General features: G+C 31.5%; 1 protein-coding gene across 1 annotated transcript; it reads left to right on the top strand.

Annotated features, from left to right (window-relative positions):
* Nucleotides 1–16,420: 16,420 nt before the first annotated feature.
* Nucleotides 16,421–17,227, top strand: LOC133179419 (THAP domain-containing protein 3-like). Its single transcript, XM_061314180.1, has 2 exons — nt 16,421–16,500; nt 17,024–17,227. Exons 1-2 carry the CDS (start codon nt 16,421–16,423, stop codon nt 17,181–17,183), a joined length of 240 nt encoding a protein of 79 aa, XP_061170164.1. The 3' UTR covers nt 17,184–17,227.
* The last annotated feature ends 382 nt before the right edge of the window (nt 17,228–17,609 follow it).

The following is a 17,609-nucleotide window of genomic DNA, read 5'->3' as shown; positions in this document are numbered from 1 at the left end:
ATTATTGAAAAGATTTTTTATGACCACGATTATTTTGATGCAAAATACAAGGAGAGAATGCGTCAAGATCATAATTACTATTACCCCTTCTAAGCCCGAAGAGTTCCTTTTAAGGAACATTTAAAAAAAAAAAGTAAACTTGCCCTTTACCTAGATTACTCAAAGTTTGTCAGAAGTACCCCTCGTAACCTGATGAAATACACTGACTTTTATATACAGACAGAATCACCAGGTTTTATAAGTACCTGTAGATAAACTGAACACGTAATCTCATTTCTTGATAAGGAATTGGCTGATTTTTGTAACGGAGCCAGTGACTTGGGAAAACAAGATGACAGATTAAATTTTGATGAATGCACCTTTAGGAGAGGTACTTATGCATCATAAAGTGGGATTTGTCATTCGTTTTGTGAATGTTTTAAGTGCGTTGGTCGCACTAAGGTATTGAACGGCAGGAAAAGTCACCAAAAACACATAGAAGAAAAAATAAGGGCGCATTTCTGAAACGAAAAAGCGTAGTTTGGAAACGATAGAGATATCAGCATTATTAGCAATAACATATTTCTTAATCGGTAAAATGTTCACAGCAATAACATATTGATACAGTATGGGAAGAAATGGAATTTTTAATTATGTTTAAATAAACTTCACGTTTTCGTTCAATATTTGGACTCAAAAATTATGCTCTTGTATGTTCGTTTCAGTATGAATGTCTGAGAGAGAGAGAATATGAATGTGACTTTCTAAGTGCTCCAACTCTATTGATTTTCTAATGTTTTAACCATTGTTGACCAATCCTTTTAAATTATTAGTGAGCCACTGTTAAATGACCATAAATAATTATTTAATAGTTTAATGATTTTCACTGTTTGAACCAAATTTAACTAATGAACTTTTATATTGTTAACATTTCCATTGTTTTCATAAATCAGTTCTTACAAAAACGCAGAGGTTGAGAATCTGTTAATTGCGAAAACAAATGCACCAGCCAAGAAATGACTGCATTGAATAAATGACAAACGAACTATTTTCCAGAAATAATTCCTTTTTAATCAATTGTATCTTCTTGTCTAGTTTTTCATTACCTGATCAGATTTTCTTTAAAATGTTCAGAAAAATTAATTCAACTTTCCCAATACTAGTAAAATTTAAACGTACTGGGAGATACAAGTTCCAAATAAATAAACACAATTATATATTACACCGATAAGAAAATTAAATCGTACTTAGCTATTTCCTTTTCAATAACTTAAAGCCCTGTCGTATTTTATAACGGGCAGAAATCTCACCGAACACAGGTAGATAGGTGTAGAAGTAGGTATTGATATCATTGTTCTGTTTGGATAATCCAGGTCCATACCCTTTTCAAAATCGTTTATTGTGTATTTAAAATCGTAACAAAGAAGGTGAAAACTTTTTAAAACTGTTTAAATGTATTGGGCATTTTAAATTAGAAATGTTAAATAGCTTTCCATTTAAGTATTGCATTCTAATTAGTATTGCACGGATAATTGTAGCATGTTTTAAGCACTAAATATATATAATTTTCCATCTAACCATATAAAATTAAGAATTTAAAAACAAGGGATGCAGAGGCGCGGTATATCTTATCCCCAATTTTAGTAAGAGAGAGAGAGAGAGTTTGACATTTTAAATAAGAAATAAATATTTTTTGCGAATTTTCATAGCTGTTTTTTTTAGATAAATTACAAATTGAAAAATGAAAACTTTTTATTCTTTACTAAGATGAACAACAAATCTAAGCATTCTAAAGCTATGCGGAACACTTTATTTAGACCCCCTCCCTTTATTTCAAATAAAATGAAAAAAAAATCAATGTAGAAACGCGATTTGATTTAATATTTCCAATTTAATTTTTTAATATGAAATAAGCTGAATATTGTTCGATGAATGGAAAAAGTTATATTGATTTTATAAGGTATAATTACTAGCATATCAAAGTAAGGGGCTACTTTATATGTTCACACAGGCATAAGTCGTGCATCTTTGTAACTTTTAATATTTTAATTAAAATTCGAAATATCAAGGTTATTGATTAGTTTTAATTTTTGCTAGAGAAAAAAATGTCTTTTCTAAATTAACATTGATAAAATTAATTAATTTATTTTCAAATAAATTCATTTATTAATTAAAAGTACTCTATTATATCTGATATCAACAATACAAAAAAAAATCAATTTATCAGTACACTTACCATATCGAGCCTCTTATTTAACACCTATTTAAAAATCTGCAGAGGGTGCAGTAATTAAAAACTGCTCTATGACAATGACCCCAGATCTCAGATTTTTTTTCCAGGTGAATACACATTCACTTTCTCCTTACAAAGGAGCTACACTTGTGTAGTAAATTTGCTTTTGTTCTTTTACTTACGTCTCTTGAGTACATTGAAAGAGATTTGGGGATTTAGTTTTCTGATGTTTAAGTCAGGTAATTAAATATGCCCTGTAGTTGACTTTGAACGTAAAATATATGCAATATTAAAACCTATTTTCAAAGAACTGAATATCAGCAATTTTACGATGTCCCTCAATTTAAAAGCAAAATGAGAGTGTCAAGCATTATTAAATTTAATTCTTATATAGAATTTTAATTTCTATTTTGCATAAATAATCGAAAAATAAAGACAGTTATGTAAAAGAAATAAGAAAAAAAATCAACTATATAAAACACTAATATATGTAACGCCAAATTAATATAATTTATTCAAATATTTGCACTTAGTTTCAAATATTTACAGCTATCTTGAATTAATTTAACTTATCACCAAAATGAATTTTAAGACATGCACATGTAATAATTGGATCAGCCGACCTAGTTTTATATTCTAGTGTAGCAGAATTTATTCAAAAACTTAAACATGAGAAGAAGAAAGTTCTTAGTCTTCTTACTTTGGCTTTCAATTCAGCATTTCAATATATCGACGACGTTTTATCAATCAATGAACAACTATCATCTGTTAACTCTATGTATCCCAGTAAACTCTACATAAAAGGCACCACAGAGTCAGCCACATCTTTTTCATATATACACGTATTTGTAGTTATGTAGTTAGCCATTTTCATCGATGGTCAGTAAATCATCCATGTAATAATAAAATGAATGTTTTATTGACCTTAGACGAAAATGGCCAACTATCATCTAAAACTTTCAATAGTAATATTTCAATATCACCTGCATACATGTATCATGTTGATGTCTCATCACTGATTTGGTATGCTAAAACATATTTTGAGTACGTTCAAATTTTAAAACGAGACAGACTACTGACAAATAAGTTGATATTACAGGTATTGAAATGCAAATGTGTACATGCAGAAGCTGATGGATCTTCCATCTCCATATAATATCCATATAATGTTACATGTAGAATGTATACTAAAGAGTATACATCAACAAAATAGAGACATATATGCGCAATCTTGAGTCGCTTGGTTCATACCCGGACATATACTCATCCTTGCTCTTACTGTCATCTTGAAGAAACTCCCACAAGAATTCCTCCGAGAAATTACTCGTCAAAATGAAGATGATCACTGGAATATACGCACATACACTCTGCAAATCAGTCAAAAAGGAAATATCGGTGTATTAGATGAATGATCTGATCAATATTGTTTACAGTGAACCAAATATCACCTCAAGTATTATAACCAGAACCAACGCACGGAAAAGGTCATCAAGCTTTGTACAGCAAAAAGGAAGCGAAATGGAGAAAAAAAAATGTGTACTTTTTTGCAATGAAAACTACAGTGTATTAAACTGTAATCTAGATCACAATATAAAACTGGAGAAAATCAAGAAGAACAAGCTATGATTTAATTGTCTTGGCAGATTGCAAACCCAAGAAAACATGTACAAAATGTAATCGACATCACTACACTAGTATATGTGTACACGATGTCCAGTCCTGAGCATGCAGTAGAAGTACACAGACAACGACATATGGAATGCCAAGGTATCAATAACCTCATAAAGCGTTGTTAGTCTACATTCTACTTCATCCAGATCTTCTCAAGTTCTACTAAAGACAGCTGTGACAGAGGTAGAGTCCGCGAGTGGAAAAGAATTTCAAAAAACATCATGTTGATGAGGGATCACAATAATCTTTTATCAACCAGAAGTAGGCATCTCAACTCCAGCTTGAGATTACTGGAAAAGAAGTGCTTAACGTTGCAGGATTTGGATCCAATAAATCCAAAGTGCTTCATTTAGACAGAGTTCATGATCAACCAGTGACGAAAAACTTATATACGTCACTGGTTCAACTGAACATCCCATCAACACATAATAATATGTACTTGCTGTTACCAGATTGGTGTTCCGATCCAAACGCACTCAGTAGGAGTAAAACAACTTCCACATATGCGTCGGCTGAAACTTGCATATATCAATCCAAGAGATCGTCATTTTAAATAGAAATCCTTATTTGAGCAGATTATTACTGGGACTTCATCATGTACTATGTAGTACGTGGCTATGGACACGAAAATTTGGAAATGTTAAAGGGGACAGAAGGCACCTGTGATTTGAGTTTTATTCAGGGTTATAAATTACTATTCATACATGAATATGAAGTTTTCTCTCTTAAAATAAAGTCAAATAAATATTCAATAATTAATATAAGGGTTCTTAGTTAGGTATTTGCATACATATTTGTATGATTTTATTTGCCAATTCATTTTAAGCGATACACATGTAATGTATTTGTTGTTTCAAAGTTTTAAAAAGCAAAAGTATGAATGTCCAATCTACATTACTGCTATAAATAAAATGCTTGTCCAATCCTATGAATACCCTAAAAATTACCCGTCCCATCGTACTTTGCACCGGTCCAACCCTATAATATTCGATGGTTTCTTAAGTAGTGTGTAGTGTAGTTTTGTATCTCGTCTGTGTGGGGCTGATAAAGAAATTTTTAAAAAAGGAGTTAATAATTGACTAAATTATTTGAAATAATTTTTAAAAAAATCATTTCAATGTGCAACTTGAATACTGTAGATTCCTTATTTTACGCGAGTACTTAATATCGCGAAATGGCTAACGTGCGTCAAATCGCGAGAAAAGTAATTCGCGAATGGGTGATTTATCTAGAGATTTTACATACATTAAAGCACCATAAAAATAAAAGCGAGTAATTTTATTTCGCGAGTTGTGCTTCTCGCGTAATTACGCGATAATTTATTCCTTGCGTATATTTAGGAATCTACAGTATATTACATTAAATCGTTTGTCAAAGAACTATATATGGTAAGGGCGTATTCCTGCCCCCATAATAGTCAAATTTTGAAAATCTCTTGAAATGAGAAAAAGTGCATATATTGTATAAAATAATCCAAATTAAGACAATATATTATGAAATTGGAAAAATTAGTTGGCTTTTCTTGTCTCTGTGACGTCACAAACTATTTGGATTTCCGTTATTTTTAAAATAGAGGCTAAAATGCACAGAGTTTGTTCAATTTTGACTATAGTATTTATAGAGCGCAAGCTTGCTCAGGTATCATATTCACATATTTCATTGATATTATCATTCTACACATTATATCAAAAGATCTAGTCTGAGCAGACCTGCGCTCGATAATTTCCAATCAAAATACCGACGTAAAATACGCTATTTTCTCTCAAAATCATTGCAATTTGGAATTTACGTCATTTTATTGACGTCATATCTAACTAATGATGTCATAGTTGATAAAAATATTTAATGCTTTGAAGTCTGCAAATATCCACCTGGTTTAGAACATAATTAAAGATTTCTCCATCAAAGTTTTATTTTGGGGGCAGATACTGGCCACTACAGAATATAGTCCTTTGCACGCGTACCGTTCTCCGCCATATTGGATTCTGTACTGCACCTTTCATTTAGGAAAGTGTACACCGATAGCACACCAAAGGTCTACACACCTGCACTTGATTAAGGAAGGTAAGGTGTACCCTGTTTAAATCAAGTCTGTCCGTTTTAAGTCTGCAGTGTCGAATGTAAAGAGAGGTAACTCGAGTTATATTTTCACTGGATTTCGTAAAAAAGAGTATATTTTTCCCTCATCGAGAATTTCTACTTCCTTCAGTATAATAATTGTACAGTGTAAAATTCTACCATTCAGTGAGTTTTCCTATGTTTCATATTGACGTCTAGAATCCCATATTTAATCGATTTCCTCTAAGGTGCCATCAGAACCCTTTCCTTTATTTTTTTTAGATAGCCTTCTGATGGACGGAAATATTTCTCATTATATTATACCTATAGTTTAAGTCAGATTATAAATGCGCATCTGGTGTGCACAAAATTGGTACCGTATATGATTTACATTATGACCCCTGGGTTGAGGCCTGTGCTGGTGGACTGTTAGTCTTCGAGGGTCTCTACACAGCCCAGTAGCTAAGTACTTTGGTTTTAGCTTGAAAATACGGATATATATTTAATTGCTTTGGTAAAGTTAGAAATTTATTAAAAATTAAGGATTATCTCCCTCATGCATAGCTGTGATCTTTCGACGTATTTGGCTCCAGTCTTTGGCTTTTCAACGTTTCGACATGAGCATCACTGAAGAGACATAGTTTGTCGAAATGCACATCTAGAGTATGGAAATTGGTACCGGAAAAGCTTTACAATACTCGGTTAATATTTCTTGCAAAAGAAGGGAAATTGATACCACTTTATGAAACTTGAAAGAATATGACAAAATGACTGATACTTGTTCGTACTTTGGTTTCATATGTTTGAAGAAAAAGTTGTGCAGCACTAAGTCATTTTAATCCATGAAAAAAATGATAATGAAGATGAGCATGTGACATTTCCCCCCTCAACTGTGTATTTTATTATATTTGAGAATTTTGTTGATGAACAGGATTAGATATATCGGTCTTAAAATAAAAACAAACATTATGCAGGAGAGATTGTGACAACATGCGTTATTTTGAACTAACAAAATTAGCAAGCCTTCGTAACATCAAATATTCTTGTTTATATTGTCAATAATTAAGAGTCATCATTTCAAATTTTGAAAAAGAAAGGCACTATTTATGAGTTACAGATTTAACAGACCCTGACGATTCACTTTTTACATCAATATGTCGAGTGCTGCTAGAACTGCCATTTCTGCCAATTTTGTGCTCCAAGTTTGAAATTCGTTCTTCTTGACCTTTAATTCTTTTACTTTGATTTTTGATTTCATCACTCTGTTGCGCTATTTTTTTGCCTTGCTCTCTTAGTTTTTCATCTTGCTGTGCTATTTTGTGATTTTGTTCTTTTATTTTCCTTTCTTGTTCTTCAGTCTGTTTCTTATACATTTCTAATGTAGATTTGAGGTTGGTATTCTGTGTAATTAATCTTTTATTATTATGCCTCAATTTTTCATTTTCCCGTGTCAATAACTCTACATTTTCCTGGAGTGCTGTGACCTCATCCACTTGTTTCTGAGATTTCGATTTCAGTTGAAGCAAGAGGCCTTCCCTTTCCTCGAATAATTTGTTATTGTTTATCTCAATTTTTTGCAAGCTTTCATGTAGGTCTTCATTTTCAAAGATAAGTTTACACTGCCTCGTATCCACTTGCAGTAGGAATTCCTTTATTTCCTTGAAGTGTAGATCTATTTCCAAATGGCCCTCCTTTAGTTTTGTCTCCTTGGTACCAAGAGTTTTATCCAAAATATCTAATATGCTACATAAACCAACTGGTGCAACTTCTGTTTAAAAAATGATGACAGTTAATTGCATGAATATGCACTCATTTATAATATGTAGGGATGTCAATTTTGTCAATAATTCATATTCGAATATTCAATGAAAGTATTCGAATATATTCGAATATTCGATAAATAAATAAAATCTGGTTTATTTAAAAATGTACATCATCATCATACTCTCATGGCAGGTTTTTTGCGTCGGTATATGGAAGTAAAATTGGAGGTAGACTTTAATTTTAGGTATACAATAAGGAATACTGTATTTGATATTTGTCAGTGTTTAAAAGAAATAATTGATCTAAGTGTATACAATCGAAATATAATTTTAACAATTGATATCTATACAAGGTCAAACTGACGAACCAGTCGTCTAACCAATGGGCAGGATTGTCGTTTACTTTTTCGACTTAAATACACGCAATTAATTACAATTATCTGCTTAATAAGAGATATAATATAATCTTTGATATCTGATGTTTTGGATGTCCGTGTTTGCTCTGCTCTTATGTTGTATTGTTTAATGGACGTCTGAGCTTGAATACTGTTCGTTATCTCCATATATTTCATACAATGTTTTGAAAATATAAACAAACAATTCCATAGACATTTTTCCTAGGTCATTAATTTCTCGATAATGATTTAAAATTCAGGAATATATTCAACTCGAGATAACCAAGTAATTGATGCATTATTCTGAAATTGAGCCCTTTACAATATTACAGGCTGATTCTATCAAAGATGTAATTCAATGATCATAAAATTTATTTTCATAACTTTACTCTTCGTGTCTCTTAGACATTCAAGAAGGGTTACATTTTGTTGTCCTCGATTCTAGATCCGATCATATTAAACTATTGAAAGTAATTTTTGTATTATACATCAATAATCTTGTGTGTTTCTTTTATACCTTACTTAGAATGAAATAATTTAGAAGATCTATAAGAATATAAGAAAGTAGTGAAAGAAATCAGGAGATCGCTGGTAAATAAAACGGGGATAATTCCAGCACTGTTTTAATTAAAATTTATCTCTTTTTTGGGAAATCTGAAAAACACCGAATATTCGAATCTTAAATTCATATTCGAATATTAACTCATCGAATGAATATTTTAATGTTCGAAAATTCGTTAACACCCCTAATAATATGTAAATGTAGCATGATAATTGTGTCCACATTCTAAAAGGTTCTCGATTTGGAAACAATAGATCTCTATATAAATATTTTTTCTGCATGTCTGATTAATCGCTACATGCGTAATTTGCCTAGCAAAATGTTTTTTTTTATTTTTGTTTTTTGAGAACTGTCCTGGTCAAATTTTAATGAAAAACTATTTTAAGTCCAATAGAAATTTTTAAGGCAATTACCTGCAACAACATATATGTACTTTTCATAATTCTTTCTTATGAATGTGACATGGGAGATATCTTTTTGCATGTCCCTCTTAGGATATATCCGACACTCACATATAACTGGTAGTTTATCTCTGCTGCCTGGTAATGTCATATTTGCTATTACAGAAACTGCAATATTGTACTTGGTGGCACACAGATCAAATAAAAGAGGATTCCATGTGATATCCCTAGGATCTTTAAGTGTAGTTAGCGCTGTCATCCAGTCTTCCTTAGATCTCAAATACAGGTCTTCCTTTGCTCTCTAAATAATTTACATTTATCTACTTATGTTGCGATGTATAAGGGTTTCCTTCTTAATTTAAGTGCAATCAAATTGTTGAAAATCTACAGATTAAATTTAGTAAAGAAACTTCTTTTGGTTCACAATTATATAAGTTGTACTTGCCTGTTGCAATTCATGTTGTAAATCTGTAATCAAGGAATTTTTGTCCGTCAAGCGCATTGGCTTACAAATCCTTTCTAAAACTTCTGGGTTATCCTCCGTTTTTAAGTTATTTTCCTGACACCATTTTTCGGACACACGGTACGATGACTTTTTATCACAAAGACTTGTAAACACAAATTCAATCTCTTTCTCGAGACAGTTCATATAATCTGAAATATTAGAATACTTGTATATGTTCAGTGTTATAAATTACCTCTTTCATATATATTTTTTTTACATGCAGTACAGTTTATTTTAAATTTTAGTGATTCTTTTTGGAACCTCATGTTTTTCAATGACTGCTAATGGCTAAACATTTCTAAAATGAATATTGTTTGTCTTTTATTTAACGTTCTTTTTAATAAGTAAATCACATTACATAAACAGCATTAAGCACACAAAATAAGATGCATAATTTTATCATCTTATAAACATCCATATAATGTATATTAAATTCATAATCATAGTAAATCAAAGTTTTCATAGTGATCACTATAGTAAATCAAAGTTTTCAAAATAATCACTATAGTGTCATAGTGATCACTATAGTAATAAAAGTTTTTATAGTTATCACTATAGTGTCATAGTGATCACTATAGTAAATCAAAGTTTTCAAAATAATCACTTTAGTGTCATAGTGATCACTATAGTAATCAAAGTTTTTATAGTTATCACTATAGTGTCATAGTGATCACTATAGTAATCAAAGTTTTTATAGTTATCACTATAGTGTCATAGTGATCACTATAGTAATCAAAGTTTTTATAGTTATCACTATAGTGTCATAGTGATCACTATAGTAATCAAAGTTTTTATAGTTATCACTATAGTGTCATAGTGATCACTATAGTAATCAAAGTTTTTATAGTTATCACTATAGTGTCATAGTGATCACTATAGTAATCAAAGTTTTCATAGTTATCACTATAGTGTCATAGTGATCACTATAGTTATCAAAGTTTTCATAGTTATCACTATAGTGTCATAGTGATCACTATAGTAATCAAAGTTTTCATAGTTATCACTATAGTGTCATAGTGATCACTATAGTAATCAAAGTTTTTATAGTTATCACTATAGTGTCATAGTGATCACTTTAGTAATCAAAGTTTTCATAATTATCACTATAGTGTCATAGTGATCACTATAGTAATCAAAGTTTTCATAGTTATCACTATAGTGTCATAATGATCACTATAGTAATCAAAGTTTTCATAGTTATCACTATAGTGTCATAGTGATCACTATAGTAATCAAAGTTTTCAAAATAATCACTATAGTGTCATAGTGATCACTATAGTAATCAAAGTTTTCAAAATAATCACTATAGTGTCATAGTGATCACTATAGTAATCAAAGTGTTAACTTTGAAAACTTTGATAACTGTAGTGATCACTATGACACTATAGTGATAACTATGAAAACTTTGATAACTATAGTGATCACTATGACACTATAGTGATACATGTAACTATGAAAACTTTGATTACTACGACATGCATTTCGTCCCGCTTCATTAATTTTTGACGGAATTATGGCATTTTTAATTCTTAACGGGAACCAGATTACACTTGTCGGTAGGGGACTAGTATTGCTAATGCAATACTCTCAGAATGCTTGTTACTATAGTGTCATAGTTATCACTATTGTAAATCAAAGTTTTCATCCTTATCATTAATGTAAATCAAAGTGTCAAAGTAATCATTATAGTTAACTATAGTTTTCATAGTGTCAAAGTTATCTCTATAATAGTTATAGTTAACTTTAATATTTTTTGTAAGGGTATTTTCTTCAGAATCTTGCACACCTACCTGGAGGGCTTATGCCATTAACCCATTCCATACACACATCTCTGGTTTTAAATGTATGGTGAACACTGGATGAGTCGTTGAGTAATTTCGAGAAAATTTCTATCTTAGATTTGCTTTTAAGTAGCTCCCACTCTAATGGTTCTATATTGAGAACACCATTCGCCATGAGCGATGTACCAAGTTCAATGACACTTTTCTTCCTGACATACTGTCTGTCTTTGTACATATTAAATATTTTATCCAGAACGAATCGCAATTGAAAGTTGTTTCTTGTATGGACAATAACTCTTGGAACCGCTTCCTGTGCACTCCTCTCCATGAATGTTTCTTAAAAGCTTCAAAAAAGGATATCTCATTTGGACATAAATTTTCCTCGATTATATTTTGAAACCATAAACAGTTTAAACAATTTTAACCAGTATCATGATTATACTGTATATCAAAACATCGTAAAGCTTTGATTTAGACAAATAATTCAAAAAATGAAAATATTTGTAAGCCAAATGAGCTTAATTCTGTTATCAAAATTCCCAACCTGCCAGAATTGTTCGATCTAATATTGTAAAAGTCTTAATCCTTGATCTTGTCCGGCATGCATGCGTCTGTATTAAATAGCGGTGATTGTTATTTCTTGTGTTCAATGAATTAAACAGATAAAAAAAATCCAATATTATTGATGAATATATTGAACATTAAATCCAATATTCCTCTTTCAGTACTTTTTCTTCCTTGTCAACAGAAAGATTTTTGTTGCCGTTTTGTAGATAAAAATGTCTGTCATTATAACCTTGTCTTTTAAACCTTTCGTGTGCATGTATATCATTCAGTTCAACAATAAAGATATTCAAAATCATTTGAAGGGAGATAATTTTGAACGCTGTTAAATGATTAAATGTTTGTTCAGTTGTAGTTTGGTGTACAGAAGACACATTTTATTTGAGGAACAGGTATAGATTCTTATGGAAAGGTAAGGACAATTTCTCATACTCATAAATCCTGTGAACAGGGCAAGACACTTACCCCTGGAAACACCTGAGGTGGATCGGTTGCCTATGAGGAGTAAACATCCCCCTTTCAACTGATCACATCAACCGTGAGCCCTCTGTATTGGTCAGGTAAGGGAAGTTTCCCGAAGGCAAAATTACTGTTAAAATAATGATGAAACATGTCAGTCAAAATACGACCCAACGATAGGTTGTATTTGCAAACAAAGTCATTTTGCCGACCACATAATTTGCAGAACACTGAATTTAAACGAGATTGGTGAAGCCTTGTAACTACAACCTATATATCAGTTGCCTGTCTCTGTTGAAGAATTGATAGTTTTCAGAAGATGCTCTTGCATAACTTATTAGTTGGGAGAGATAAACACCAAGGAATTCCAACAAGGGCGTTCGGAATATTTTATATTTTTCAGTCAAACCTCGTTTTCTAAAACTCGATGGGACTGAGAAAAAACTCCTACATATCCGAGGATTCAAGATATTGAGGTTAAAATACAAAAAGAAAAGGTTATTGGAACTTCAAACTCACTTCGATATATAAATGGTATTCGAGATCTCCATGTTCGAGATAACTAAGATCAACTGTGTATGATTGATTTTTTTTTAGCTCATCTGAGCCGAAGGCTCAAGTGAGCTTTTTTGTTAAAAATTTGTCCGTCCGTCTGTCTAAAAACTTTTCAAATTTTCGATTTCTTCTCGAGAACCATTGAGCTAGTTTCAACCAATGTCAACCACAGAGTATTGTTAGGTAAAGAGGACGCAAGTTTAGTCAAATGAAGGGCCACGCCTTCTTTTAAGGGGAGATAACTTTGATTTAGTGAAAAATTAATGTCATATTTTAAAAATCTTCTTCTTAAGAACCACTGGGCTAGAAAATATTAAACTTATGTGGAATCATTCTCTGGTAGTGTGGATAAAAGTTTCTTTAAATCATCAAGCCCGAGGGTTGGGTTGAGCCTCAATGGGAGATCAAAGTTCTACGTAAGAATACATATGAAAAATCTTTAAAAATCTACTTCTCAAGAACAGCAAAGCCATGATTGGTCATATTCAAATGGAGGCATCCCCAGGTATTAAAGATTCGAGTTTGTTCAAATCAAGACCCCAGGGGAAGGGTGGAGGCATTATGGACCATCAAAGTTCAAAGGAATATATATAGAAAAAAATCTTCTTCCAAAGAACAGAGAGGCCATGATTAGTCATGTTTACATGGAAGCATCCTAAGGTAGTGTAGATTCAACTTTGTTCAAATGATGACCCCCAGGGGTAGGGTGGGGCCTCAATGAGGAATCAAAGTTTTACATAGGAATATATTGAAAACATCTTCTTAAGAACAGCCAAGCCATGTTTAGTCATATTGATATGCATCCTTAGGTAGTGAAGTTTGAAGTTTGTACAAATGATGATCCCCGGGGGATTGGGAGGTGCCACAGGGGGGATCAAATTTTTACGAAGGAATATATAAGAAAAAAAATCTATAAAAATCTTCTGTTCAAGAACAGCAAAGTGATTTTTTATATTGATACGGAAGCATCGTCAGGTAGTTTAAAATTCAATCCCCCCCCATGTAAACTTTTGAATACTGAACTGATTTGTGTATTTTCCTAGCCAAAGTGCTCAGGTGAGTGATGTGCCCCATGGGCTTCTTGTATATTTAAACTTTTAATTATACTTAACTGATTTCTGCTTTTTTCTAACCAAATGCGCAGGTGTGAGATGTGGTCCATGGGTTTCTTGTTTTTAATAGATTGGTCTAACGTGGAGGAAAAAAGGCAAAGTTGAACCAATTCTACATGTCGTATTTATAGTAACACAAGATTCTGCAATATTTAAACCCACTTGGAAAATTACTTCAAAATATCCATAACAAAAATGAATCGCACCTACGTTCTGAACAACAACCAGTCAAATTTTTGCATATGAAAAATAAATTCTTAAAGTAGCATAAATAAGTTTATATGTATAAATTTCTTAAACATTGTATTTGTATGAGGTCTCCTAAATTTTTCATCTAAAATAATGACATTTTTGAATTTAAATTAGTCCAAGATTTAGAATACATGAAATTAGTTTTAAAAAATGGTTATATTATTTATTAATTATTAATCATACTTTGATAATTAAACATTGGCAAATGACCAGATGTGGTAAAAATATACTGGTGAAATATACAGAATTTTGTAAATTTGTTTATTATAATTAATATCATTAACAAATCATTCAAATCATTTTTAAGAAAAAATCTACATCAATATTGTAAACATCAAGTCGATTTATCAATGATCGACCTCATAAAAGGGATATACACACCATGAAAGAACTGTTAATTCCTGAGAAAATAGATGGCGGACGAATATTCCCTACATCAACTCATCGATCTAGCAATGAAAATAACTTTCTATTGATACACTCTTTTTTCACTCGGTACTCCAAGACCTTTTTCAATCCTTAAGAGACAACGATTAAGGAACTCTTAAGCAACTTATATGGAAAACTGCGCAAGTTATCCTCATCAGTAAGATTTTAATTGGCATTAAAAAGACTTACACTTGTCAAAGTATGAAAACAAGGTAATAAGCAATGAATCTTCTCATTTTATTTGTTTTATAATTTGATGTTAAATGACTGCGGCTTTCTTGTGTTCGCTATGTGGCTTATTATATTTTTGAATTTTGAAAATATTTGTCGGTAAATGAACAAAAGCAAAGTTTGGTCTTGGAATTATTACACGCAAAACATTATGCGGTAGAAGATGCAAGAGAGGTAATCTGAATTTATTTTATAATTAACAGTTGACATGCTTTCAACTGTACGAAATTCATGAAATAATGTATTTTAAAGACTTATTTGTTCCATATTATAACAAACTGAAAAGACAATACTCGATAGCATCAGCTAAATCAAACCAATGGTTAAGAGTGACTATTTCGAATTTTGAAGAAAAAAGTCCTTATTTGTGAATTACAGATTTGACAGACTCTGACGAACCAATTTTTACATCGACATGTCGAGTGCTGCTAGAAGTGCCATTTCTGCCAATTCTGTGCTCTAAGTTTGAAATTCGTTCTCCTTGATCTTTCATTTTTTTTACTTTGATTTTTAATTTCATTACTCTGTTGAGCCATCTTTTTATCTTTGCCCTAAAAGATTTTATTTTGTTTTCTAGTTGCAATTTCTGTTTTTCTCATTTTTTTTTTCATTGTCAACAACTCTACATTTTCCTGAAGTGCTGTGACCTCATCCACTTGTTTCTGAGATTTTGATTTTTCCTTTTCCTCCAACAGTTTGTTACTGTTTATCTCAACTTTTTGCAGGCTTTCATGCAGGTCCTCGTTTTCACAGATAAGTTTACACTGCTTCTTTTCCATTTGCTTTAGGTATTCTTTTACTTCTTTGGAGATGTTATCTATCTCCAAACGGTTTTGATTCTGTTTTTTTCTCCTTGTTTCCAAGTATTTTATCCAAAGCAGCTAGTACTGTGCATAAACCGATTGATGCAACTTAATATTTTTGTTGCTTGAGTAATTAACAGTGATTTCTTATTTAAAAATATTGACTACAAGCATGATGATTTTCGTTATTCAAAAAGGATCTTCTTCAATTTTATGAATAAAAGATGTTAGATAAAAAATAGACTTTAAATCTAATCTGAAAGTATTAAGTCTTTTACCTGCAACAGCATACCTGATCCCACCTCTAAATTTTGAGGTCCGTATTTGCTCTGCTCCAAATTTGTATCGTTTCATTGGACTTTCGAGATCGAATACTGTTCGTTATCTTCATATTTCATGTACTTTTTTTTATATTTCATTCGTATGAACGTCAGATGGGGAGTATCTGTTAGCGGGTATTTGTTTGGATATATCCGACACTCACATATAACTGGTACGTATTTATCCCTGCTGCCTGTTAATGCCATATTCGCAATTACAGATATTACAATATGAAACTTAGTGGCACACAGATCAAACAAAAGAGGAGTCCATGTAATATCCTCAGAATCTTTTAGTATAGGGGTCACCCAATCGTTCTGAAATGTCCAATATCCCTCCGCTCAGTATGGTACGCTCTTGCTGTGTTGTCAAATGTTCAAATCGTGATGATACGAAAGGAAAACAGAGAGGTCTACACTTTTTCAGGTAAGTCTTTCAAATATCTTTTTAAATTTTCCAAAATCAAGATTGAATCGTGGTAGGCCCCTATTTCCTTGTGTATTAACAACCAATATGAATACAAGTATACATTGTTTTATATGGTTTTTGTATTCATTATGCCACACACAAAAAAAAACAATTGTGTCATTTCATAAGAAGAGAGTAAATTTATTAAGAAAGTTAACAGTTATTTAATGTAAAACATCCACATACATGCATATAATTGTGTATTTAACTGTATAGTATACTATCTCATTGTAGTGATGGTACTTACAAGTGGACAAAGAAATGTAATATATAAGCATCAAAATTTCTTATTTTCATATATTAATGTATATCTGTTTAGTTTATACATGTAAATGATACCAATATTGTGTGACGACAATATCTTAAAAACTGTTGTTTTATTTATTCCTCTGCTATTTAGCTTAGAGTGACAAATGCACTCCCAGTCTAGCTCTTAGCCGATCTTTATGTTTTTCTTTAAATATTCATGTATTTGTTATAGATTTCCCAAAGATGGTCGAAAATGTCGTGCTTGGATAAAGACAATAAACAGAGATGATTTTGTGCCCATTGAACACACCTGTGTATACTCAGAGCATTTTGTGAGTGGATGGCACAGTGATGACCCGGAAGATGTGGATTATGCTCCAACTATTTTTTAGTACAAAATGAAGAGAGTTAATCCAGAGAGAGAAGAGAAATAAGCCAGAAGAAATTTACAGAAGGTTCTAAATTTCTTCAATGAGACAAAATGATAAGATGAATTTAAAAAAAATGAACCCTTTGAACAAAACTATATTAAAAAAAATGAGAAATAAATGTGGCACATCCCAAACCATTTCACCAAACAAGAAAATTAAATGGTTTACATTTATTGAATTTAACTTAACCATACAATGCTTTTTGCTGTATTATTTCTAGGAATTTCAAGTGTCATTATAGAGAGAGCAGGAGCGAGAGAAGAAAAGTCTGGGCTTTTTTTTATTTTTACATTCCTACTGCAAAGGTAAGAGGAAAATGGGTATGTTATTATTTGTATTAAGTGCTGCACCAAGACTTTCAGAGTGGGAATAGTTTCTTTCAAGTGA

This window comes from Saccostrea echinata, unplaced genomic scaffold (genome assembly GCF_033153115.1).
Source record: "Saccostrea echinata isolate AGI-Se365-2 ecotype Australia unplaced genomic scaffold, CSIRO_AGI_Sech_v1 ptg000004l, whole genome shotgun sequence".
NCBI lineage: Eukaryota > Metazoa > Mollusca > Bivalvia > Ostreida > Ostreidae > Saccostrea > Saccostrea echinata.
This window is presented reverse-complemented; position numbering and strand designations above follow the sequence as displayed.

What these genes read in the sequence shown, in the direction of transcription:
- LOC133179419 (XM_061314180.1), top strand. Translation starts at nt 16,421, where the DNA reads ATGGTACGCTCTTGCTGTGTTGTCAAATGTTCAAATCGTGATGATACG. An exon ending in AGAGGTCTACACTTTTTCAG is followed by an intron (nt 16,501 to 17,023) that starts GTAAGTCTTTCA and finishes TATTTGTTATAG; the next exon opens with ATTTCCCAAAGATGGTCGAA.